This window comes from Cornus florida, unplaced genomic scaffold, assembly GCF_030987335.1.
Source record: "Cornus florida cultivar Cherokee Brave unplaced genomic scaffold, ASM3098733v1 CherokeeBrave_3.0.0_Hap2_Chr05, whole genome shotgun sequence".
In the NCBI taxonomy this organism is placed as follows: Eukaryota; Viridiplantae; Streptophyta; class Magnoliopsida; order Cornales; family Cornaceae; genus Cornus; species Cornus florida.
The window spans coordinates 78988896-79016895 of record NW_026775575.1 but is presented as its reverse complement, the minus strand read 5'-3'; the positions used below and the strand labels follow the sequence as shown (position 1 = coordinate 79016895).

Sequence of the window (28000 nt, the reverse complement as noted above, 5' to 3'; positions counted from 1 at the left end):
AACGATGATAAGATCTGGCCCTTGTATTTCACCAACCAGTAAATTCACACAATTAAAAATGCTTTACTAAAATCCTTTACAATCTTTTACATTGTATTAGTATCGTTTCGGCATATTATGCTACAACTCTCATTGTTCAACTAACGAAATCTTTCGGCAAAAAGAGGCATATAGCATCATAATATACTTTTAAAAGGCAGGAGTTGCAACAAGACTTTTTAGCATAACAACCATAAGCAAACGGTATGATAATATCAAAATCATCTTTAACTCCATGTATTCATTCAATTGTTAGATTATCCTGCTGCTTTTCTGTTGGGTAACTGGGAGCAAAACTCTCAACATCACGAGGATATCACCTGCTAGTTAGATCCGAAACAGCGTCCTGTTTAACAACCTTCATGTCAAGCATGGATCTGAGCTTTACCTACAATACACAATAACAATCATATGAATACAACCATACAAGATGAAGTAATCAATCACACACGCTAAATTTGGTCGGCAATAGTCAAAACTCATCTCAGTTATATAGCATATAAATGATTTAAATTTAAATAATTCGAAGAAAGATTGTGATTAACTAATGGATAACAGAAAGTAGTTTGTTCTAAGAGGAGAGATTATAACTTGAGCAAATTTTAAACTCGGAAGAATATTGTATTCCTAAGACGGTGTCCTATTACAAAAAACATTTTTCCAGTCTGTTAGTACTTCATCTCCCCTATTCTTGAATCGACAATCACCAAATGGATAACCTCCTAACAAATGAGTAGCATCTAGAATAGCACAAGGAACATCTTCACTCACGTTCACCTCGGGGTGAGTTGTGCACCTTGGATCTCAACTAGACCAAATAAAAGCAATACTCTACTACACTTCTCCATGACCTTAAATCAAGCGCACACTGTGCTGTAAGCATACGCCTTGATCTCGACCATCACCCTGCAACACCTAGGTCCTCAATCAAAGCCACCTCTGAGAGCATGCAACCCTGATGCACTTTATTCCTGTTAAGTCAAAAGCATGACCTGCTAAGCTCTCCTCAAACTCGCACTCTGCCATAATTCTTACCTTAGGAGTTACATGACATTCCAATCTATAGACCCTAGGGGGATCATGGCTTGGTGGTTGACACTGGGAGCTCGCTGCAATCTTTACTTTGTGAAGTGTCACCTTGGACGTTTTCACCATAAGCAGCACTGACTATATTCCACTTGACCAACATTAATCCTCTTACCATGTTAGCATCTCCTTGGACTCCTACAAATAGTCAATTCTTCAAAAGTGTCACTAAAGTCATTGAGCTCCATGCATGCATATGGAATTCCCTAATGACTGTTATATAAACTCTTCAAAAGTGTAGGTGAAATACTAGTGCTGAACACACAACACTCGAACATGGATATGGAATTCTGTCCAACACCTTTGGTTAGACATGCACAATAATCCAATTTTATTCTATTGTTGCTTCAGAACAAGCGAATAACCTATATTGAACGCTGTAACATAAAGTCGTCATTATAGTCTCGAAAGTAAAATAAATACTATATAATATGAATATCACCTGACACATGTACCCATGTAACACAGGTAAAATTGCTTCAATATCTGCATATGAAAACCTACATACAATCATTATGTCTATTATGCACCTAATATACATTTATAAAAGCAGGATTGAATATAAATAAGTATGTGTGTGTGTGTGTGTGTTCCTATCAACATATATACACAAACAAGCATATGCACCAATAAATGTTTAAACAAAACTTAAGCCTACAGATATGCATAAATATGTGTCTATGCATGCGCTCATATTAGTTCGCATATAAACCTCCATCCGCTTAAAATGCTTATATAAAATAATATAATAATGTATTACAGAATCACAAATTTGCATCCTACAGGCAAATTCATGCGTTTACTTTTATGGGCCTAAATATGTAGAAACTACGGATTCGAGGCAGGAGGCAAAAAAAGAAAGTTAAAAATTTGCTTTTCTTACTTACTTTTAAAAAGGTCCAACCAAGCAATACCACTAAAAAAAAAATCTTGCTCATCAATGAAAAGGTTAAGTGCAACTCAGGTATAATCCAACTCTTGCCAACCTAAAAATGCAATTCCTTTTCTTTCACACACAAAAATCAATTCCTTTTTGCAAAATTTGACAACTGAAAGAAGCCCAAACAACTAATGTTCAAAAAGGAATCTGTAACAATCACCACTGAATTTGCTTTGTTTCTACATAAAAATAAAAAATAAAAAAAGGGTTCATCCTTACCTGCTGGTTTCTGCAAACCCCTGTTTGGGAGGGTTTGATCCTTCACCAATCTGTGCAGTCAGACCAATTAAGAGTCAATTTCATCCTTCTGAGCGCAAGGCTGTAATTCAAATGACACCTGGTCATTTGATTTCTCATTTTGCACGAATCTTTCGTCCACGAAGCCAAATATGTCACCTCAATAAAGTTAAATCCCAAATGTCCGGTTATATAGATTGCCTGAACTAGGCATCCGGAACTTCGAGTCGTCATAATTAGTATAAACCTTGTTAAATCCCAGCCTCTCAGTTCTGAGGAGATCCGCCATACCAAGATCATTTCCACTCTGAACCTCATTCCAACCATCCCTGTGGCCATTTGACATAAGTGCATTTCTAGACTGTTGAAGAGAGAATTGCGAAAATGGGGATAGATTGCTACTTGGAGATTGCTCCATAATTCTTGAAGGAATTCCATAAGCATCGTTGACCGAAGAAAAATTATCCCCCATGTCAGAAAATCTCAGATTCTGGTGCATAGAAAGAGATCTCTGTGCCAATAATTGAAGTCTCGCCTCGTTTTCAAAAGCACTCAACTGTGGGGAGAAATTTGATCTCATGTCTAAGCCTGGATTATTAAGACCACCAGGAATTCTCCCCTTCCCAACTGCCAAAATTGCAGGATCCATAAATTCAATGTCCCCCATGCTAGCAACATTCCCAGTTGGTGGAGCCTGGTACGGATTTCTAAATGAGGAGGAATTATCAAGGAAACGATTCCCTGCAAAGTGGATAATTAAAGAGAGATGAATTTCAACAGGTTTCAAAACGAAGATGAGAGAGAGAGAGAGAGAGAGCTTTCAACACTTTGACAAAACAAAAACAACAAACAAAATAACTAACCAGACGAAGTGTCAAAAGCCTGTTCAACTCTCTCGTGAGAAGTAAACCCTGGTGGTGGTGCTCTGCTGGGCACAGAAAATCCAGGAGGGGCAGATATTTGAGATCTTGAAACTGTAATAAGATACAAGCAGCATGGATTAGTCAGTAGGCACATACAGCACAGTAATATTAAATCTGATAACTAAACAATGAATATACTAGATAGATTAGATGTTAAGTAAATTACGCTCACCAGACGGCTTATTAGAGGAGAGATGAGAAAGGCTGCCGGCAAAATTATCAGATTCCTCAACACTGGGGGAAGAAAAACCATTACAATTACCAAACATATCAAAATAAGAATCTTTGTTTTCGACAAAATCACGGCCGAAGGTACGGTTCTGTGGCACTTGACCAATATAATTACTGATAGATGGTTCAACATCTGATTGTTTAGATTCTTCCTGTCTTGCAAAGGAGAACCTGGACTGGTTGCTGTTTTGCACTTTCCATGAACTTGATACTTTAACGGATCCCTGTGGCTTTTCAGCTTCACCCAACAACCTAGCCAAATTCTGGGGCGAGGTTAGCGATTCATCCCATGCATCACAGTCCAACGACAAAATATTCGATATTATGCTGCTCTCTCCAATATCCGGAGCAGTATTGCAGGTAATATTGGCCGATTCACCTTCAAACCTTTCCATATGCTTCCTTTTCCCTTCACTTGGAAGTAAATAGGAGGATTCAAAACTCCTGCCCAAATCACCAGAACCACTGGCTAGGTTCTCAAGGTATCCATTAGATGCTACCAGAACCCCAGAGGCATGCGGAAGGGGAACTTTATCAGCTATGTTACCCACTATACGAGGATCTACATTGAAATTAATTGGACTGTAAGCCTCATGCTGAGGAGAGTAAACCCTATTTGGATGATGAAAATTTTGAGATGGATTAGAAAAGTAACTTGCAAGAGAAACAACTTCTGGGTCCTTCAGTCTCTCACCATCTATAGATGGCATGGCCTCCTCTTTTTCACAATATGCACTTTGTGATACTTGAGTTTCTAACTCTGATCTCCTATCAAATGTTTCTCCAGCAACAAAAATTTCATTGGTGGATGTCACAGCATTCCCTGCTACAAGTGAAGTTGAAGGTTCTTTAAACTGATCGGCATCATATTGTTGTAAACCCCAATTACCAGGTGATTTACTTGAGGCATTATCAGAAAGTGAGGACTTATGTCTGGTGTCACTAGAATGTTCATCTCCTGGGTGTCTATCTACACTCATTGATGACATGTCAGAGCATAAATTCTGAATCCTTCTATCGGTAGAAACATTAAGATCTTTTTCTGGACCAGGGTCACAGCCCTCCGAAACAGAATTTGTAAAAGTGGGTGTAATACTGACATTTTTATCCTTTGATGACGGTGGGTAATATAACTGGCTGTTCATAGTTGTAGCAGAAGGTTCTGGTGTGAAACAAGTCTCAGGTGCAGTTGCTCGACCATCCACGTCACTGAACTGTTTCACAGAAGCCACTGGCTCTAGCCTACCCTTATGTGGAATTGTGTGACCCTCTTCATTAGGAATAAACTTCTTTACTACATCGCCATGCAATGTAGAAATCTGAGTTGTGTTTGCGACTGCTGTGGAAAATGCCATTGAGCCACTAAATGAGTCAGTTTTCTGCTTGGAAGGTCCATTTGAACAAGCTAAACTTGTCAATGGTGGGTGGCTATTTGAGGCACGCATTCCCCTGGTAAATATAGGGAAGTTTTTAGTGATAACAATTAACAAATACGGATTAAGAAAAGTAATAAACTAATTCAATTAATCAAATACCAAGAGGCTGCTGCTGGAAGAGTAACTGATCTACCAGAGCTGCTATTTGGCGGAGAACCTCTAACACTTGGCGGATTCTGCCAGATAGATATGGCCAGAAACAATCAGAATGAGTGAACAAAAACCTTTCAGAATAAAAGTTACCCAAATAAACAACCAGAAAATAGAGTCAGTGGAAAATCATCTAACATCACAACTATTCAACTTAATCGTTGAATTCAGAGAATACTTTTAATACTTGTATACTGAAATGCAAGTTGCCTACAAGATCTCTTAATCTCTTCATGTAATGACAAACATAGCTTAACCATAAGGAAGTACGCACCAAAAAACTACTGCTTGAAGCAATGTATTACTTTCTTATGGGTACAAAAAATGAAAAACTTACATTTGTAGGACTTTTACTAATAGGTTTCCCAGAAGATGCGGAGCTGTTACTGCAGTACTCATCTGCTGGTGATGGTAGCACATTTCCCGAACGCCTTTGCATATTATTTGTAACACCGGTAATTTGTTGAACTCTACTCCTTTAAAATCACTACGTAAGTTAATTAGCTATCTAATAAACCGCCATAGAACATCCAATCAGAATAGAAAGCCAAATGATCTTTGATGCACACCTAAAATAAAAGGAATTCTAAATGGATGTGTCAAATTATGAAGGTTTTAGATTTGTCTACACCAAAAATTTGAATCCATTTGAAGTCATTTCAAAATCAAAAACTGAGTTTAATCCTTAAACAGTTTTGAGAGACTTCCGATTTGAACAAGTTCAAAATATAATAAAATATAGATAGAGTAAAAGCAATCACCATAATTAAAAGGAATGTAAAACCAAGGCACTAGCCATTGGATCCAAACCAAACCATATAAAAGTCATTTTGTTCGAGCCAGTTTGGATTTGAGAATTCACTTCCTCCTTTCTTTTCTGGGTTTTTCTTTTTCACAGCAAGTGTGGAAAGTCTTCAAAGTTTTAAAGGTTACTTTTCTTTTTAGACTTGAAAGGGCTAAAGCCTGATTTCTTTTTGTTTCTCTTTTTTATGGATCTCTAGGCTAATCCCAACAGAAGACCCAGTATCAAAAAATGGAGAATATGAAAAACTTCAGTATATTGTTGAAACATTTTTTCTAGATCCCTCAAATACCAGGTATGAAGCCTCAAAGTAACCAGATAGAGTGAGTGCTAGTAAATTTACAAGTTCTAAAATACTTTATCCAAGAAGCATGAATTAGTGGGAAAAGAAGCAGCTTCATTTGAGTCACTTGAAAAAGAAAAAAAAAATCTTTTCAAATGGAATTAGTTTCAAGTGATTCTCACCTATTTACCAAATCAGACTTCCTGTTGGGGCTCATTATTAATCGTTGTGTAAAAGAATCGAGTTAAAGTTATATATGTAAATTAGTTATATTATTAGATCACTTTCTATAGACAAGTTCAATTTTGTCGTCATCTGATTTACCCGACACTTTTAACAGAGTTGACACAAAATCGGTCAGTTATAATATTCCTTAAACCAATACCATACCCAAATTCCCTGTAAAAGGACAAAAATGCAGCCAGGTTTGGTCAAGATGGTTCTGTTCCTGGTTGCACAGACCAACTTCACAGTATAACAAGGACTCTGATAATTTTGACAAATACAAATCATCATGTTCTTAAGATCTCAAGGAATTTAAAAACGATATCATGTCCAATAGTCTTATCCTGAATAATAACTCTTCTATATTTCCACATACTTTATGAACATAAGATGTTCACTCGTATAATTACTCCAATATAACACAAACATGAAAAACCCAATTGTTAATTGAAATTCACAGAATATATAGAAGTACATAGACTGAGGAACTAAAGTTCAATTAACACAGGAAACGGGCAAAACAGACAATCGGAGGCATCAGAATATGAAGATACCTTGTATATGCTGATATTACTTCATCCTTAGTGAAGCTATCCTCTTGTGAACCAATCTCATGTAAATACAAACAATCAGGATTGCTGCAAGGCTGGACCATGGAAGAAAAAAAAAATTTAATTTAACTATACATTAAATCAATTTTACCTAAAAAATTAAAACAAGAGCATTCATGAAAAATGGAACACTGACTGCAATTGATAATTCACTAAGAAATCATACCACGTTCCTTAGCCATGCATGACAATATTTCGTGGTTCCAAAGCATGCCCTGTGATATATAAACTCTAAACAATTATTGAAAAGAAATATAGAATAGATAATAATCATGAACATAACCATGTGCACACCTCAAAGATCTACCCTCCAAAACAAACCCATGTACAGATTGAATACAACGAACCGCATCCTCCTCCTTGGAGTAAGTAATATATCTGAGCAAAAAATAACAATTGAGAACAGAATCCTCATTATTAAATTATAAACCAAAAAAGGTAAAAAGCCAGGAAATCCGCCATCTGATCTCATGACAAGAACAAAAAAGAATTATAAGTACAAACAAAGGCACATAATTTTAAATGAGAACAGTACTTGCTCTTTTTCCTTGTATATAATAAAAAAATGAGATTGGGATTCAACTACACAAACAGAATATTCAAGGAAAGATTTATAAAACATTTGATAACTTTTTCTTAAACAACAAATGTCACTTCTAGAAAGCACTAGGACCTAGAAACATTGAGAAAATTTGAAACTTACACACTACAAGTATTGTTTGCAAAATGTTGGATAGCACCAGCTGCGGTCCGAGAAATTGACACTTTCAGCACCTTTCCATACTGAGCAAAATATTCTTTGCGCTGAAGAACCTGGTTACAAAATGATAGCATTGTCAAACTAAAGGACAGAAAAGGTGAGATAGAGATAAGAGGGGATAAGTACATACTTCTTCATCTGCTAGATTAAGAGGCAACCCCACAATATAAACAAGGTTCCGCTGAATCACCCGCACACTGCTAAGTTGCTTCCTTCCTTCAGATGTTTTACTTTTTGACTTCTGTGATTTTAGTTTTCTCTCTGTACTCATCTCAGCCACCAACCTTTAAGGAGGAGGAGGAAAATTAACAAATTTTTGAATGAGACTGGAAAACAAAATAAGGGAAAAGAGGGCCAACATTGTTGCGGGACTTTCATCTCAACAGAATATTTATTGACCAGAGAATCACCTCTCACAGTTTGCTGTGGTTCCTACAATCTTTTCCTTGTTATAAGGGGTACGGCACGCTGGACAGCGCCCTTCTGTATCGTCCTTCTCAGCCATGTCCATAATGTGATGCCAGCACCAAACACAGATCTGCAAAAATGCAGAAACATACCCAAAATAAGCTTTATACAAGTAGATTGACAAAATAAGGGCCAATAAATGTTGCACAATCAACAAATTCAATGCCACAGGAAAGGCAAGCTTTGCTGAGCTATCAAAGCTTTACTTTTTCATGACTTACTTCACACCTTTTGCTGTGTTTTTTAATAAGCAAATTTAATGGTTACAAGAACATATTTTTAGCCAATATACATACCATATTAGGTATAATTCATATTTAGAAAGTTCCCGCTATGCGTAATTAGGTAGTAGGATAGAATAGGGCCTACGAATTGGTAACAGTACAAAAAAACAAAAATAAAATAATATTGCATAATTTTCAATAATTATTTTCCGATTTAGCATATATTCAAGATTCATCCAGGGAAAATAGATTTATGATGTTGCTCTTTACCACATCATTCTTATGCTAATAGATATTCAGCAAATTTCATCGCTGATTCAATGGACAATAATGCAAATGTTGTAGTCCCTAGCAATAAAAATTGTAATCAATGTTTGTCACATCTGGAGAATACTGCTTCAAGCTCAATATCTAGAGAATAATTTGAAGATGATTTTTTCTCAAGTGGATGTCAAAAATGTGCTTCTCATTTACATTCCTATAAGTAATTTTACCATTTTTTGGCTACATAAGCACTAAATATTCCAAACCAGAGGCCAAATATACTGCTTCAAGCTCCTATGGGGAGAGAAACGATTTGGAAAATAGATTTACTAAATAGCATAGAATAAATAACCGTAGGAATTGAAACTTCCACTATTTTACACCTTGCTTTGAGAATTTGAATCTACATACAAGAATAAAACTAGTGACTAGTTTTGCCAGCAGTACGACAAAGCAAGGCAAATTCCAGTTGTTTTAACAAATTCAAGAGTATCCGACAGAAGATGTGTCCATGAATGACCTTTTTAAAAGATACAGAACTAAAGGAACCAACTAAACTAAGACCATATCATGAAATTTCCACCACTTTGTACGCGTGATCTGAAAACATGAATCTACATACTAACTAATACTAGTATTGCCAGGATTACACCACCACAAGTATGAGATCTAGTGAATAAGATTCAATGGTATCGGGCAATTTGTCCACTAGTCTTTTTAGAAAATATGGAACTAAGGGACATGCAAGACTGGAACCAGCTATAGTAGAACAGTACCATTAAAACCTAGACTAAACAATGGAGAATAAAAGCATTTGTATTTGACATACCAATTCAACTATTTTCTTTATCATCTTAATATAATATACAAAAGGGGTAACTACACAGAAATTTCCCAACAAATGTTGTAGGATTCATGAAATGAATTGGCACTGCAAATAAATTGAAAGATTGATCAACGTAAAACGATAAGAAACGACTTGGCAACAAAAAAATACATTCTGAAGAACATCAGTATGTTTTTAAAGGTGACTTTAATAAGGTTGCTGAAAAACTATTATGTACAAGATCCACACAATTATGACGATATCATTAAGCGAGATTATTATGGCGATATCAAAAGATTTGTGAGGTTGTGTTGGGGGCAGACAGAAAGTTGCTCAGGTAGGGATTTATATCATCCCACATTCAAACAAAAACTATCAGAGATTCCAGAGAGTCTCATACAAATCTGAAAGTTTAACACAGCACCTATTCATGCTGTTAAGAGGTATAGAATAGGACAAGTAGAACATCAGTGTGTTTCCAACACCATAAGCAAACTCAGTGAAAATTAAATTCTCCATCTATGTAGAGTTTATTGCACATAAATAGTATGCTTTATTCTAGGTCAATGTATAATAGTGTAGTTCTTGTGTAAAACATTAAATAGCCTGTTTAAAATGATTATCTGCAAGAACAAAAAAGTGTAAAGTACCCAATAAGCGCCATGTATAACAAATAAAAAATAAATAAATAAATTACGAACCTCATAGCCACATTTGCAGGGCTTTAGTTGTTGATCAGTCAAATCCATCTCTTCAGCACAGAGAGGACAAGTCTTTTCTCCCTCGTCGCTCATGGTTGCCTTGAAAGGGAAAAACATAAAATAAGATTGTAACAAAAATATTCAACTTAATTTTCGGAATAAAAACAAATACAAAAATATTCAACTTCACCTCACCAAAATAAAATATATATTCAACTTCCTAATCCATTTTCCAAAACCCGAAAACATAAATGATGGAATTCCCTAATTGCTAACAAACCCTACTTTTTAGTGGGGAAAATAAATAAAAAGGCTCAAGGTGGAAACTTAAATCAAAACACAACATTTAACTTGGCACAGAACAGTAAATTGATAGTGACTGAAGTGCCAGCTTTGTAAGATCTACATTCACTCGGTCACATTACTGAAGATTATATCAACACCCCTAAATAATTAAGAAACAATAGTACTGATAACAACATGTTCTCAAAAGTCGCAAAACCCTACTAAGACGGAATATAAAATTAAAACACTTCGAGCTTCACTCAATTCTTGTTCCCAAATCAACTGAATACCTAAACCCTAACCATTCAAAAATTTGCCACTCTATTCAATTAAATAAATCATATCTGGCATCGAACCACGTAAGAGCGATAACAATTCTTGGCAGCTTAAACTAGTTTATCGATCAAGAGCGATAACAAGATAAAATTAACAGTATAAATGAAAATTAAAAACAGATCGAGATAAACTATCTGTCAGAATAAATCAGACCAAATGTAAACGCAACTCAACTGCAAAAATCAGAACTTGATTACTAATTCCCAATCGAAAAATCGCTTGCATGCGACATACAAATTCACATATACCAACCAAGAAAACAAAGATTATATAAGAATCGTAAACAAAGCCGATCAACAAAAGCAAACAAAAAATCAAATTGGGGATCTAGAGATAAAGCAAGTAATATATAGAACGATTGATGAAAAGATAGGGTTTGAGATTGGAACTCGAAGACTTACAGTGGTGGTGGTTGATCGAGAAAAGGACGAATCGAAGAGGATGAGATTGTAGAGAAACGCACGATGTAAAGCAAGAGATGTAGAGAGATAGAGAGAGAGAGAAGAGAACCACAAGGCGTTGTATATAGAGAGAGAAAAAAAGAGAGAGGAAAGAGGGTTTAATATATTAAGAGGCTGTGCAAATGCCCTTGGATTTTGAGATGAATTACGAAAATACGCTCGTCCTCCGTTTTTGTCGAGCTTGGGAGCTGGATGTTACGGAAGGTTAAAAAGACGGAACTACCCTCGTACTCTGTTTGATTTGTCCAGTTGCACGGCTCTTTCATGCAGCTCTTGTGGGATATGATTTTCTGCTCTCCACTCTTGGGGTTAATGGCAATTTGTTAACTCTCTAGTCATTAATAAAATGACTATTGTATTACATTAATTTGAATGTCAATATTATTAATTTTTTTTATTATTATTTGGCCCTATTAATTATGATAACAAATGATAAATTATTAGGTAGTTGTGAATCACATCTCACCGGGTAATCCAATTCAATTAAAACTCATGTTCAAATATATTTTTATAATTTTTTTTTTCAAGGTAAGCAATATTAGAAGTTAAATTCATAGATGTAGAGGGTTTGAGCCTGACACATAAAGATTCAGGGAAGGCACTAATCCACTGAATTATCGAGACATCTGTCTTTTTTATAATATATATGTTCACTTTATTTAGATAAAGAATTTTGATTAAACTGGACTAAGGGCTTTGGATTAACTTTTCAAACCTGTTTTTGGCTTTTTGGTCTTATAAGCTGTTTTGGGTAGTGTTTGACTAGTTTTTAAAAAGAGCTTTCAAATGGTAGAAATGCATTTTGGAGAAGCTGATACCCCACTTCTCCAAAACACTCTTCTAAAATATATGGGAAGAGTTTTGGGGACATTAATAAAACTTTTTAAATGACAAACATACCCTTTATATTATCTCATAAAAAATTATAATTCCAACCATATCTCTGTAAAAAACCTCTTAATTCTATTTCCAAACCCTAATGTCAAAAAAAACTCACATCCGTGCTCTCTGCAACGTATTCCTTCATACTCACGAGAACGATCCATCATGCATTCAATTAGAGAAAAAAATTTAAGAAGATTATTGTTGGGGGCAATTATTTCTTTATTGTTTAAGTTCGAATAATTCATCTAAGCTAGAGAGAACCGGTGGCTATACTCTTTCAATCTTCCAATCTATAATTTGGTATTTCTTCTCTACCTATTTCTTCATGTTTTTTTTTTTTTTTCCCCCTATTTTCTCTAAATATTTTTGAAACTCCCCCACGAACAATCACTAACTTTCTAACTTTCATAAGAATAATCACCATATCTCAACGCTCCATCCTACCGTCACAAACCTTTAATTTTTTTTTTTCACACTCAAATTAATTTCCCTTTTTGTTGTAGCAATGGATTCCAGTTATTTATCCAAAAATAAAGTTTTTTTTTTATCAGATTAATTCATCGGCATACCATTTTTTTTTTTATTAGATTAATTCAACGGCATAGATCTTCCCTGTATTGCAATCAATCCCATTGGAACATTAAACGGCGTAGCAATATTTTTCTTTCTTTCTTTTTTTCATTAATTTCCTTATAATATAATTAAGTTTCCTTATAATATAATCAAGTTTGTTATTATAAGGAAACAACAATATTATTCTAGGAAAGTCAAAAAGTATGAGATTAATTATTTTCTTTTTAGAAGAAAAAATAGAAACGTTCTATATTTTATTTTTCTTATTATTATATTTTGGTGGAATCAAAATGTTCAATTACAAAATTTTCTAAATCATCTCTTAATTGTTATTATTAGTATTATTAATTATATGGCATGTTGTGGATAAATTTGATCATATTGAGTAGTTTATTTGTATGTCTTTAGAGAAAGAATTACGAAAAAACAAGTTAAACAATTAATTGTCTTTAGATAATTTTAAAAAATACTCTAAGGGCAAAATAATTATTTCAATAGTAGAAGAGCTTACGTAAATGTTTTGCCAAACCGATTGAAAATTTATTTTATCATTAAAAGCTATTCTAAAATACAGTTTCCAAATACTAACAAATTAATAATTTAAATAGAAGTGATAGCTTCTACTTCTCTTTTTCTTCTCTGTAAAAACGGAAGTAAAAGTTATGCCAAACGAGCCCTACATGATGGAGAACCATCTTTTATAATTTCTTAATAACAAAAGAATAATGCATGTTATCATAAGACCCTCTCAAGCTCTCATTTGAAATATTCATTAAATGACTCATTTAACTTTTAACACATCAAAAAAAAAATTTGTCTCGATCTAATGTTTAAATAAAGAGTGTTCATGCCTTCGGAGAGAGCTCTTGTAATTGCATTACTCATCATTGTATATGTGAGATGGACTAATTTGTATGGCAATATTTTTGTTACTATTTTTTATTTTTAGGATCATAAACCATTTTATTTATGGGAATTAATAATTAGTGTACATGTAAAATGGAGTATTTCACATTATATATTATATTAATTTGAATGTCAGTATTATCACTTCAAAAATTTTTCTGATTAAATCATAAACCTCAACACAATTCACCCTTTGGATTGTTTTGGTGGCCATGCAGTAAGCTACCAAGTGTGTAGCTCAGTTCAGGGACGGACCCAGAAAAGTATGCGAGAGGGGGCAATTTAAAATATATATTGTGGGGGCAATAGTGAAGTTTTTATTAATTTTAGTACAGGCAAATTTAAAATTTTGTAAACATATAATTTAATTAAGTAAAATTAGTGGGTAAAAAAGCAAAAGAAAAAAAAATGCAGTGGGGGCAATTGCCCCCACTGAGTCCTTCACAAATCCGTCCTTGGCTCTGTTGGTTGGATGGGGATTCATATGTGTTGTGTGCATTTTGATAACACTAATGTCATGACTCATAAACACTTCAATCGTGGGAGTTGGTAAATATTTTTAGATTTTAAATATTTAACTGTGGGAGTTAGTAAATTTTTTTAGATGTCAAATGGAATATTTTATACAATTGTCACATTAATTTGTGTCTCAATGTTATTAATATATGAGTATTTTTCACAACTCTACTAAAAATTTTATATGTTTCTAGAAAGATAAATTCAAAACATTGTAACAATCAAAGGCAGGTTGTCTCACATAAGTAGGGGAAAGAGCTAAGAAATCCACTGCTTTATGAAATGTGAGAAATCCATCTCTTTATGAATTGTGAGACACCTGATTGGTCAGGTGTTGCAATATATATTATTAAAAGAGCAATGTTATTTCAAATGACAACAGTCCCGATTACACAATGGTTTATGGGGCCCACATAGATCACGGCGTATAGTCAGGTGGTCGATTGGAATGTCCAGTATAACTATTCATTTGTTTGATATATAATTTAAAATGAAAATGACATTCCATTTGAATGAAAATTCATTCCATAACTAAACCTATAGAATGACTATTACATTCTTAAGTATTTTTTTATTTATTAAACAAATCAACTTCCAAAAAAAATTTCATGTTCCAAATCCAAAAACCACCACTGCTTTTTACCACAATCATCTCCGCTTTTCATTACCACCACTATCGCCGCCATCGCCTTTCACCACCGCCACCGCCTTTCGCCACCACTGCCGCCACCGCCACCGCCACCTTTCACTACCACTATCGCCTTCCACTGCCACCACCTTCCATCACCGTCACCATTATAATGGCCGCCTTTCACCACCACCATCACCTTCCACCACCACCACCTCTCATCATTGCCAACTCCACTACCACCAACTCCATTACCTTTCACCACCACCACAGTTACCTCCATTGGTTTCCACCACCATAGCCTTCATCGCCTACACCACTATAGTCTTCCACCACCGCTACCATAGTACTGCCATTGCCTTCCACCAACACCACTACTGCTTTCTATCAACATCGCCGCTTTATACCATTGTCACCACCGCCTCTATCGCCGTCCACCCCCGGCACTATCATCACCACCATCCACCACACCATTTATTTTTAAAAATTTATATAAGAATGTCATTTTGTTAATTTAATTTATTTGTTATTAAGTGGGATATTTTTGAAAATTCAATTTGAAAATTTATTCCATTCTAAATTATAAATTGGTCTAACTAAACGCTAAAATAATTATTATCATTCAATTCATACACAAATGACAACATGGCATTTATTTTTTATTTTTTTTATCAAATATAGTATGGTTAACATGATTATTTTTTTAAATAATCACGTGCGGATAATTTTAGACTCTTGCGTGGTGAACATGGTTCTAAGAACTCACTAAATGCCAAGAGGGAATAATATATTTAGGAGGAGAGCAATGTTACACATCTCGAATTTAATGGGATAAAGACAAAAATATTATTTACCTTAATACATATTACATTTTTTTCCAAACATGCAAGAATCTGTGATTATAATTTGATTGTGCTTAGATTCTGCTTCCATTTTCCCATTGAAGAGAGATGCAAGAACTACAAATCGTTCTCTTTATTTCTATCGTATTGTATACACACACACATGTAGATGGTTGAAAAAATTAGGGTTCTTAGGGTTCACATGTAAAACGAAGATTTTAACAAAAATTGAATTCATGCTATTATATTCCTCATGGATTTAAATTATATAAGGATGAAAATTTAAGATAAACTAGAAAAAAAAAAAAGATTTAAAAGAAATGTGGTTTCAAATGAATTATGAATTATGTTGTGATTTAGATTTTATAATGATATTACCTTACAATTTATATTTTTTCTCTATTTCATATCCTACGCTCTCTTAAGGAATTAAATTGCTTTCACAATATACACGTTGTCATTTGAGTTATTTTTGTGATGCAATAATTTGTAATGTTTTACGTTTTTTTTTAAGAGAAAAAACTACCAACAATAAATTTTTTTTTTTTGATGAAGTCCTGAGAAGTAATTACAAATTAAAACTTGAACAACTCAGATATCTGGAGAGTCACACTATTACCAGAAGGTGTGGTAATATATTATCATTAATTAAGAGAAAACAAAAACTCCTATTCTTTTAGTGGTAGTTGGTTTGCCTAGTTTAGAGTCAACCAAGAGATTTGGTATTAAAGTCAACTAATTTGATTATAGAAATATAGAAAGCCAAGTTTGGGAATTGGGTGCATAAAATATACTCCTTATTAAACACATAAAAAAAAATTATATTTTTTTGTGTAACTTATTATGTAGTTATAGTATACTGACTGAGCATTTTGATTTATATATCGACTCCTCAGCCAAAAGAATACATAAAGTTGACCAAAAATTACAAAATAAAGCCATTGCGGGCGAAATCGATGCACTGACTAGGGTCCGTGAAATTCTAACCCTAGGTCCACACCAGGCGATTCCATGCAAGTATGCAACCACACCAAGAAGTTGATTTCAGAAGCCATCACAGTAAGGTTTGATCGACAATATATATATATATATATTTATATTAATATATATCGTTATTTAACTCTTGTTTGTTAGCGTCTTCGCATTTCAACGTTTTTTGGGTTTCCATTAAATTGAAGGATAGAATCATGCCCAATTGAATTGTGACATTCATATTGTTGATTGTGTTATATATATGGCGGTGTTCAGATCTTGCCAGTGAATTTTCATTTCCTTTGTATTTGCTGTGCTTGTGTTTATATATATATATATATATATATATATATGCATATTCGCGTACATTTTCATAAACTGCGTTCTTCTTGGTTTGATTGACATCGTTTATGATCGGATTACGTTATCACATGGCGTTGCTTCAGAATTCATGGGTCCAAGGGAAATGAGGGACAGTAATGTTACACAAATAAAATTTGATCTTCGACAAGACACACAAAATACATACGTGTGTATTTTATTTATTTTTTTGTATACATGTGTCTGTGTTTTAGGCATGTACACTGAAACTAAATTGGGTAATTGATTGGGCATGGTTGAGAATGCGTGCATTATAATTGGGGACTGTTAGGATAGGCTGCTGGATGTACATCTGTGACCAACTTTGGTTTTCATGTCACAAAGCTAGTAACTCGGGTAGGAGTATGTATCTAATGTGTCAAATAGAAGGGCATGACGACACTGCTAATATATTATTTAATATTTTTATTTTAGCTTATGAAGTAAATAATGTCTTTATGTAACACAGTACAGCGTATTTAATATAAGTATTTCACTCGTTTTGAGTAAATAATATAATAAAATTGAATTATTGAATGTATTTTTTAGGTGCATATCAAACCAAGAGGTAATGCCACATATCCTATACCCATGTTCAATTGTGTGTAAGTACCTACTTTTGACTAGTCCATGTAACACAGAATTTTGAAGTAGGAGTAAGGATGCACTGGTTAGTCCTTGTCACCATTTTACATTTAACTGCAATTTACATTGGAAGTTTCTCATTTCTCAATGGAGGATGAGAGTCAAATATATATGACCAATCGTTTTTTATTTATTCAGAATCAGTGGAACAAAAGCAGTTGAATCCAGAACCACCATTGGAATTTTGCTCTCCCCGCGTTAACACGCTTTTATGTCTGAACACCCTTGAGGGCCATGACCGTGTTACTATACATTGATGAAGAATCTTAGTTGTCGTTAAAACTAAACTGAGATGTTGAATAAGGGTGTTGCATGTTACAATCACTACGGAAAAATATTGACAAAAAAAAAAAAAAAAAAAAAAAAAAAACTTGTGGAAGATATATGTAAGCATTTCCTCTCACATTACAGACTGTACTAACTATCAATCTGATATCACCGAGTGACTTGTGTTAACAAAACAGCAAAATCATGGTTCACTGCGTGACAGTGGGGTTCATAATTCTATTACAGTATTAGTTGCAAGTAATGGAAAGGGGAGTTAAATTCTAGACACTCGGAGAGTGAACTGTGTCATGGATTATCATAGTTGGTGATTTCATAATATATATATATATATATTTTTTTTTTGTGTGTGTGTGTGTAAAGAATAGAAAAGAAAATGTTGGTGATTTGGAAATCAAGTGGACCACTAGTCAATTTTTAATTTTATGCAACAACATTCTTGTGACTTTCCACACTAGAAGCACCTTTTATGTCCCTCAATTGTGATTTTTTTCTCCAATTTCACATCCTAGACAGTAGTTTCAGCAGTGCTGACAGCTGCTCAACCCTACTCTCTCTGTTTTTTTTTTTTTTCTGTGACTAAATGAATTTCAAAATGTTATGTTTTGTATTCCTTGAATTCTTCAACTGTTTCTGTTGGGCAGATTTTTGACACTAGAAAGGTGTGCATTCATGGGTAGTGGTTAGCTTTGTGAAATTCGTGGCACTAATAGTACTGTCATGATGCTATCACTGACATTTGTCGTACATTGAAGTGCATTTTATATGTGATGCGTAAGTTACCCAACAAAGATGTTCTTGGGCTTGAAATTCATTTTCAGAGGAATAATATTTCATGCAAAGTTAATGTTCAATGGATTTTGAGAGCAAATTACAAATCTTATAGTTTGCATCTTGTCTAAACTACATTTTGATTCATCCTTTTCACATTGGTTCACTCACCACCATCCTGGCCACCACGTAACCATTGTGCTGCGGCCAATATTCTTTTGTTGCAGTTGCCGCCATAATCACCTTCCCCCATAGTCACTGCCTGTAAGAGTTGCTGCTTCTAGTAACACAATGTTTTCACCAATGCCAATACTATCAACACTGCCATGTTGTTTCCATTGTTACCACAACCGCTACCTCCATTGGTATTGTTGCCATCATCTCATGTACCACCACCAATTATTGCATCTATAATATATGAATGCCCTTGTTATGTCACCGATGCCCTGCCACTGCGGACTTCTGCCATAACTTCTACGGTCCAGCAGACCTACTTCACATTGTTTAAGGCTTGCTGCTGCCTCTGCTACACTACAAATTTACAACTGCTGTCACTACTGAACTTCAAGTATTTTGTCATTGTCACTTTATTTTGACACCGCTTTTGTAACATAACTACTTCGTTTGTTTACATCTTTGTCAGTTCATAGTGGCTCCTACACCTTTACAATGCATACTGCTACATTTTAACTGTTCTCAATGTGATGAAATCCATAATTGCCTTGCCACTGCCACAGTGCCACCTCACTTCAACACCAACAATGCCGTCCTCACTGCTAATGCCGCCTCCACCTCCTTCAGTGGGAGTGAATTTTCTTCAATTGCCTTAGCCACTGTAGTAGATTGGCCATGGGTTTACATTCAAGACCAGAAGTCTAATTCAATCTTACCAGATGTCTTCCATCTATGAATAACTTATTTATTTATTTTTAATAGTAAATGATCACGTGTACATTAATTTTGGAGTCTACATACCAAATGCTATTTTTGCACTCCGCTTCAGACGAGAATGGTTTTTAGATAGAACGAACAATTATAGCTCAGAGTGACTCCTCTGGAGTCTTCACATAACCAAAGATCATGATCCTCAACAAAGAATATAGTTAAATCCTCCTTTTAACATTATCAAATATAAATTTTTGTTCATGTACCCTTTAACCGGGCAATTGGGTGTTTTAGTATGGACATCGTGCAAATACCACTGTTTCTGTATGGACGTTATGCATATAACTCATTCATTTTTCTTATCTTTGAGTCATTTGATTAAGGAGATTGTTGGAAATTGTGTCTCAAATTCCTATTCTAATTCGGTTTCTATTTGAGTTCTATTGTATTAGGAAATTTCCTGTTAAGCAAGTCTTGGGCTCCAAGGAACAACAATACTAAATAGGTAGGTTTTTTAGTTGAGACTTATGAGATTGAGAGTGGTACATGGTGAAAAGACATGTACGCGGTGCTGGTATTTTGCTGCTATAATATCTCTACAAAATCATAGGGGAATCTCTTCTCATCCATGGTTGTAGGCCGGTTTTGGTTGAACCACGTTATATCTTGTGTTTGTGTTTGATTACTTTGTTGCCTTTTATTCGATCTCGTTGTTTGCGCGCTTCTGCTGCTCCAACAAATTGGTATCAGAGCCGAAGATGTTAGAGATCCAGAAAACACAAGGAGTCTCAACGAGTGCTGCGATGGGTTTCAGTTGCTAGTTGATTCAATCGGCTTGTTAGATTACGATGGTCAGAAAATCATGATAGGTTACATGTCACTTTGAGTAGTCAGGTTGGAGGTTTGAAGTTTGACTGATCGAGCTGCGTACAAAGTGGACAAGTAGTTTTGTGGGAGGATCGTGACATTTTGACATGCAATCCAAAGCTAAATAAGGAACTGGCTCCTTGGTGAGGTCTTATCTCACCTTTGCCAGTGCTTATCCAATTTCGATTCTTCACTCTTTATATATAATTAGATTTTGTTTTAGGGCGAATTGCAAAAAACCCTCCTCGACTAGTGAGTTGCGAAAAATCCCCCTTATGAATAATTTTAGCGAAAAATCCCCCTCAACTATCTCAAGGGGGTGTTTTTAACTGAAGTCCGTTTAATGATTTTTTGAGATAATTTTTTGGACGAAATTACCCGTGATCTTCATTTTTCAGTCCCACCAAGAATATTTTAGTTCGGCAAAGCTTCAAACCACACCAACTAGCCTTGAGCAATATCAATGCATCTCCATGCACTTAGACATACCATACATCAAATTCTCAAGCAATATCGATGCATCTCCATGTATTCAGACATACCATACATCAAATTCCCGATTGGATGTTCCCAACTCATGATTGGGCCTGTTTTCAAACTTTACAATAGCTCTCAAACCCATAATCAAAGAGGATGATCAATCACCAGTGGCCCCAATTGTTATTATTTTTTAGTTTTTTCGGAAGGTACACCAATTATTATTTGCATGTGTATAAATGAACAATATATATATATATATATATATATAATGAAATTATAGACTTTTGCAGGAGGAATTGGATATGAAAGAGAGAGGCAGTGATTTAGTCTTGAATTGCTAAATATATACATGTATATATTATGCAATGGATGATGATCATTGAGGGAAACCAACTCACTTTACCACTGAAGATCAGCGGTAATGGAGAATGGAAGATTCCACCCATCAAGGTCGTTGTCGGCAGAGAGTGAATTGGGGAGAGATGATAGAGTGAATGAGAGAGAGATTATATGGGAATAAATTAGGACAAAAGAGAGATTAAATCGAAGAATTTATCAGAAGGCATACCCTCGAAAAACCCGAAACTTCGAGATTGAAGACGATAAAAGACGGCGCCGGCTAGAAGTTGTGGAATCGTTCCAATCGGCGAATTCCATAACACGAAATCTGCTGCGCCACCAACTTATGTGCAGCACCTCCTTCTAAGACGGTGTTCCAATAGCCGAATTGAGAGTTAGAGGTGGGTCGCCGGTTTTACTAAAGAGAAGCTTGCTAGAACTATCCTCACTGGACTGTTATTGAAGGAGAAAAGTTAGCAAGAAGAGAAAGCTTCAGCGACCAAATTTGATTCCATGAACTTTGGCGTCCAAAGTAGCAGCAGCGTCATAGTCCGGCAAATCCAGAGCTTCAACTGCTAAGTCCAGCAAGCTTCTTGAACCAGGTCACCGGAACTGCGACCTTGTTCAACCCTCCATTGCGACGAGACAACAATGGATTTCTATGAGAGCGACCAGCCTAGCGACCCAGGCTGTTGCCGGGATAAAAACAGTGACCTTATGGTCACTACTCCGGTAGTAACTCCGGCGACCACAACTGGAGCAGGCCCACCAGTGGGCGGATGTCCGGCGATCTCTTGAAGACGTTTAAAGGGTAATTTTGTCAGAAAAATTACCTCACAAATTAGTTGAACGGAGTTGAGTTAAAATCACCCCCTTAGGATAGTTGAGGGGGACTTTTTGCCAAAAATATTCATAAAGGGGATTTTTCGCAACCGGCTAATACTCGAGGGGGAATTTTTGCAATTCACCCTTTGTTTTATAAAATGCAAAACTGATTGGGTTTGATGTTTTTAACATTAAACACGTGTGTTTCGTGCAAGCCAAGCCCCTAAATTTATTGCTTTTGCAAAGTTAATGTCAACAAAGTGCTTAGTTTATCCTTCCTTTCACTTGTGTTTTGTCTCATCATTTCTTTTTTGCTTGTGCTTTTTATGTTTCTTGTCCTTCTCTCCATAGGATCTTCTAATCACCATAGGAAACATCTAAATGCATCTTTACCTTGAATGGCTTCTCATATAGGCTCGAGCCAGAATCCAGACGATTCATTAAATTCCCTTATTGGCACTTGCTTAAAAGAGTTCATGCTTTAAGAACTTGCCCAGAGTGTAGTGTGAGGTGTTTTTCATCTTCATTATTTAGTATTTACTGTTTCTTCGTGCCCTCCTTGATTTGATGATTTTTATAAATCTATTTAGACACGCACCACACATGCACCCAAACAGAGTCTAGTACATTGTTAAATGGTCCAGTTATGTTCTCGTGTATTTATCATCCCTATTTGCTTAAGTTGGGTTAGTTGATTATACAGAGTTCCAAAATATGAATGTATTGACTCATAACTTAATCTTGATTTTAGAATTTTCAACGGTGAATTATATAAAACTTTTAATTAATGTGGCTCTAACTTTCTAAAACAGATTTTTGGGACTCAATAGAAAGAACTTGGGTTTAAAAAAATGGTTAAATAATACTATGCCATGTGTCCCTATCTTATGGTGCCAAGTATGTGGACCTTGGTAGAAGTCTCCAGCAACCACATTCATAATAAGTAGGTAATAGTGTGTATATTTTAAAACTAAAAGAAAACACTTGGGCCGCAAGAGAATAGGACAGGCGGAAGACTAAATTTAGTTATGTGACAAATGGGTGTGACGGTTATGGGTTTTTGCATGGGTACAGGTATCACACATCTCCTTGGATTGTTTAAATTGATGAAAAAAGGAGAGAGATAATTTTTTTTGTTTGGGGGGGGGGGGGGGGGGGGGTTTGTGTGTGTGTTGGTGAGGTCACATGTAGCATTGTATACCTATAATTTCATGCATGAAAGACACCTGTACATATATATGTCTGTAGGACATCATGCCTGGGTGACACTTGGATTAATGGACCACCCCAATATATGTATATCATGTGACACTACCTTCAATATATATCACATAAGAGAGAACAAGAAGGGAGAAAAGGGGACAGTCGGCCGAGAGAGAGAGAAAGAAGAAAAATAGAAAAGAAGAAGAAAAGGAAGATTCAGCTCTGGCCAGATTTAGATCTCGCTGTGGTAGAGAGAGAGACCCGATCAAAGAGAGAGAAGAAGAAAATTTGGAGAGATCTGGAGAAAATTCTAAGTGAAGTCCAAAAAGGTAGGTTCCCTCACCTAAAATTCTTTTCAAAGGCAGTTTAAATTTGTTCAATGTTTTCTTCACTTGTGATATATCAACTAAAGAATTACTGATGTGTGTTTTCAATGATAAAACCACTCGCAATAGGACGAATCCTTGTAGGATAGGGCTATTTTGAGGGTGTCGAACCTCAAGGAGCATGTTGGAATTGTTAAGTATAAAATTGGTTCCGATTTAACTCAAGAGAAAGATTGTTTGGTGATTTTATTACTTCTAATTGCAAATGATATTAAAAACCGGAAATAAACTAAATTAAGGAGAATAGATATCAATAGAAAGGGGCTTAGGGGATTGATTTCACCACTAGCTCCATAATCATGGCCAATTATCATAAATTTGGGGAAATTATCATGATGTGTATCTTAAGAGTCATGTGGCTACAAGCACACAATGATCACGTCAAGAAGATTTACACAATCAATTACTAAGTATAGCTCATCTTTGGTTGGCACGAATTGTCTACCTAATGACTCTAATCTAAGGTGTTGTACAACCCGTCTTCCCTAAGCATTAACTATCAAAATACTTTGTGTAAGCAATCATAATTATCATCTCAATAATCACATAAAATAAGAATGATTTGAATTCAATTAAAACAAAATCAATTTCTAAGACAAGAAAATAATTCCTTTAAAACTGATTATAAACTTTAAAATCCAATTACATTAGTTGTGATTGCTCATAATAATGCAATCAATATACATAATCCAGAAAAGATCCCCAAAAATAAGAACAATCAAAGCATGATACTCGACTAGGGTTACATCAATTCCCTAAGAGATGATGTAGCCCTTTGGGTTCTTTGTGCCATGGATGTAGGTCCTAGTGGCTGAACCACGTAATATCTTTGTGTTCTTCTTGTTTCATCTCTCTCTTCACTTATATTTTATATTTACAACATTTAAAAAAAAAAAAAAAAAAAATAGTTAAACGCAAAATGATATCCATAAGACTTGTTCACCCTCAATCTAGGTCTAAGTTCTTGCCAGTACTTTGAAGAATCTTGGGTAACGGTCCAAAGGTGCCATCAATATCTTTACTTTGAATGGTTTCTCATAAAAGCTCAAGCCAAAATCCTGCCTATTGATCAAATTTCCCTTACATGAGAATTGGTGGCATTTGGGAAGAGGAATCATGCTTTAAGAACATGCCCAGAAGGAATCATGTGGTATTTTCCATCTTGTGTGTCCGTGTCCATGAGTTTGAAGATCCGATAAATTTATTTTTTCAGACACACACACGCACGCCCAAGTCTGAGTAACATAGAGTGTATGGTAGATGTGACAACCCGAATTTTTAATTTTGGCGTTTATCATGATTAATGACATTATTTTACTTGAGTATCATATTTAAAGACTTATTTATATCATTGAGGTGTTTTAAACATTTGGGTAAAGATGGATTTATATAGAACTTTAGGAGTTTTATTTAAGGTCTTGGTGTAATTTATTAGTTAGTGCGGAAGGTTGTAGATTATCAACAAATTAAGGTAGTGGGAATCAATGTGGCAGCTCTTGGATCCTCACTACACATGTTCTTATTTTGTAAAATTATAGAGATACGTTTTTACATTAAGCTTTACACATGTTAGCCATGCACACAAACTCTACTACATAGTAAGTACCTTAGTATATATAAGCTGCCAGCACAACTAAACTCACACGCACAACACAATTCGTGTGTATAAATTATATAGATACATATTATCTAAATGGAACAAGCTTCAATTAGAAGCTGTTTTTGAGGACCTGACTGACCCACACAAAAGAAAATATATAAGTTTCCTTTGGATGCTACTGTTGAAGAAGGGAGTTTGCTAGAGGAGGAAAAGGAAGAAGAGAGAGATAAAGTCCTGCTAGAAAGGAAGAATTATTGCTAGCTTTTGATAGAAAAGATAGTACAGGTAGAGCTCTTTTAACTTGAGTTGCTTTGAGTGGGTTTTATCAACTTCTACTTTATTGCTATGGAAATATCTGTGTTAGTAGTTGTATATATTTTTGTCCAAATTGGTATGGGTCTATATTTTAATCCTGTTGTTCTTTCATTTTATACTTGAGCCTCCTATCCAATTTTTGTGAAATATATCCGTTTACCGTACATGTTTGCTTTGGTATACGAACGGTTTTACATATTTTCTGAAAAATGTATTCTCATGTGTAGCAAACCTCTTAGAAACTCGTGTTAAAATTTCTCGTACTAGGCTTTGTTTCACCCACCATTTTTCAGGTACCAACGGATGATTTGGAGGCTTCGGGAGTTGCTGAGTTTTTTTTTGGAGACAATCTTAGTACGTACATGAATTATTTGAGGAATTTGATGTATTGAGGTTAGGATCGAACCATTGATTGAATGTTCCGTGTTGTACCAGATTTTGGTTGAGTTATCCATGTGTTATTTGTGGATATTGTATTGAGGTTCATCGAATTGTATTTGATTAGTACCTCATATTCTGGGTCGTTACAGTAGGATTAAGGGTACCTGTGATGTACTGGTGTATTTGCCATCCCTGTCTACCTAGTTGAGTTAGTTTATCATTGAGAAATAAAAAATGTGGTTGTATTGACTCATAACTTGATCTCAGTTGTAAATTTAAAATGTGACTTTGATTAAATTTTTAATTGATGTTGCGTTTAATTTCCAAAACCGATCATTGCTTTTCCTTTTGTAATGTTTTATCTTATTAAATGTGCTATTAATTTGGCTTTAAATTTCGAACGATGGGCATACAAGTGGCTTGCATGCCGAACCCCTCAATAAAAAATATCTTGTATATTTAATGTCACTTACTGAGGTCTTATCTAATCTTTGCTGGTGCTTACCCAATATTGATTCTTTACTCTTTATATTTTATTACCTTTTGTTTCATAAAATGCAGAACTGTCTGGGTTAACTTTTTTAACATTAAACATGTGTGTTTCGTGCATGCCAAGCCTCTAAATCTATTGCTTTTGTAAAGTTAATGTCAATTAAAGTGCTTTGTTTGTCCTCCTTTTCACTTGGGTTTTGTCTGAAAAAGCAAAGTTAATGTCAAATAAAGTGCTTAGTTTATCCTTCTTTTCACTTGTGCTTTGTCTCATCATTTTTTTTTGCTTGTGTTTTTTTATGCTTGTGTCTCTCCATAGAATCTCCTAATCTCCAAAGGAAACATCTAAATGTATCTTTACCTTGAATTTCTTTTCATATAGGCTTGAACCAGAATCCAGACGGTTCATTAAATACCCTTATTGGCACTTGCTTAAAAGAGTTCATGCTTTAAGAACTTTCCCAGATGGAAGCATGAGGTATTTTCCATCTTCATTATTTAATATTTTCCATCTTCATTATTTGATGATTTTGCTATCTTTTGTTTAGACGCACACCACGCACGTACCCAAAAAGAGTCTAGTACACAATTAAGTGGACCAGTTATGTTCTCGCCTACTTGTCATCCCTATTTGCTTAAGCTGGATTAGTTGATTATACAGGGTTCCAAAATATGAATTATTGACTCGTAACTTAATCTTGCTTTTAGAAATTTCAGCGGTGATTTAAATAGTTTTTTTTTAATTAATGTTGCCCTAACTTTCTACAACTGAATTTTCTTTTTCTTTTTTGTCATGTTATATCTTACTAGATGTTCTATTAATTCGAGGTTAGATTTTCTAACAATAGGCGTGCAAGTGGCATGCAAACTTAGCCCCTCAATTTTTTCTTCTTGCATATTTAATGTCAATTGGTTATACACTTTCAATTCTACCTACTCTCTGTATATTTTTCATACGTAACTGATTGGGATTTAACTTTCAGACATAAACATCATGTTTCATGCATGCCAAGTGTAACGGGGGCGCTTGTCCATTTATCCAAAAGCTCAAGCTGTTAGGTAGTGGTGCATACCCACCCATTTATACACACTTCAACCCCCATTCAAATCCGATGTGGGACAAGTCCTACTTGTAACATTCTCCCCCACCCGAACCCGCGCAAAGTCCTCGTTGCGGTTGGGCCACCCTACCTACCTGGGGCTAGACCCGAACGCCCCCCGAGCCGGGCGCTTGGCGTGATACTAAATTAAGGACTGGCTCTAGCTCCGATACCAACTGTAACGGGTGGGCTCTTGCCCATTTACCTAAAGCTCAAGCTGTTGGGTAGTGCTGTATACCCACCCATTTATACACACTTCAACCCTCATCCAAATCCGATGTGGGACAAGTCCCACTTGTAACACCAAGCCACTAGATTTTTGTTACTTATTTATTTATTCAATTAATTTTGCCTTATCTTATGCTTCTTTTTATCTGTGCCTTGCCCTATTATTTTCTTTTCCTTCTGCTTTTTATATTTCTTGTTTCTCCTTGTATATATTGGATCTCCTAATGCCCC

The 28000-nt window shown here is 35.2% G+C and overlaps 2 protein-coding genes across 16 annotated transcripts in view; one reads left to right on the top strand and one right to left on the bottom strand.

Annotated features, from left to right (window-relative positions):
- Positions 1-43: 43 nt before the first annotated feature.
- On the bottom strand, positions 44-11366 carry LOC132307019 (uncharacterized). Of its 6 annotated transcripts, none has more exons than XM_059804670.1 (15): positions 11229-11366; positions 10207-10305; positions 8134-8261; positions 7854-8007; positions 7667-7776; positions 7258-7341; positions 7130-7178; positions 6907-6998; positions 5380-5518; positions 4992-5068; positions 3398-4905; positions 3166-3276; positions 2285-3043; positions 1568-1625; positions 44-427 (listed from the first exon to the last, which is right to left on the bottom strand). In XM_059804670.1, the coding sequence occupies exons 2-13, from the start codon at positions 10297-10299 to the stop codon at positions 2472-2474; spliced, it is 3117 nt and encodes a 1038-aa protein (XP_059660653.1). In that variant the 5' UTR covers positions 10300-10305; positions 11229-11366; the 3' UTR covers positions 44-427; positions 1568-1625; positions 2285-2471. The 6 variants fall into 6 exon arrangements, with proteins under 6 accessions (XP_059660653.1, XP_059660652.1, XP_059660651.1 ...); XM_059804669.1 differs by having other exon boundaries at positions 1568-1611; XM_059804672.1 differs by lacking the exon at positions 44-427 and adding an exon at positions 437-1263 and having other exon boundaries at positions 1568-1611.
- A 5003-nt stretch (positions 11367-16369) lies between these two features.
- The window catches only part of LOC132307018 (uncharacterized), a 28140-nt gene continuing 16509 nt past the window's right edge, over positions 16370-28000 (top strand). The window contains exons 1-3 of one of the 10 annotated variants that reach the window (XR_009482156.1): positions 16370-16702; positions 25865-25964; positions 26824-26919. Coding sequence is in view for 2 of the 10 variants with exons in the window: in XM_059804667.1 (XP_059660650.1) it covers positions 16650-16702; positions 26824-26919 (149 nt within the window). In the remaining 8 variants the exon portion in view is untranslated. The remainder of the gene's footprint in view (positions 16703-25864; positions 25965-26823; positions 26920-28000) is intronic. The other 9 variants (XR_009482157.1, XR_009482155.1, XR_009482159.1 and 6 more) reach the window with 9 other exon arrangements.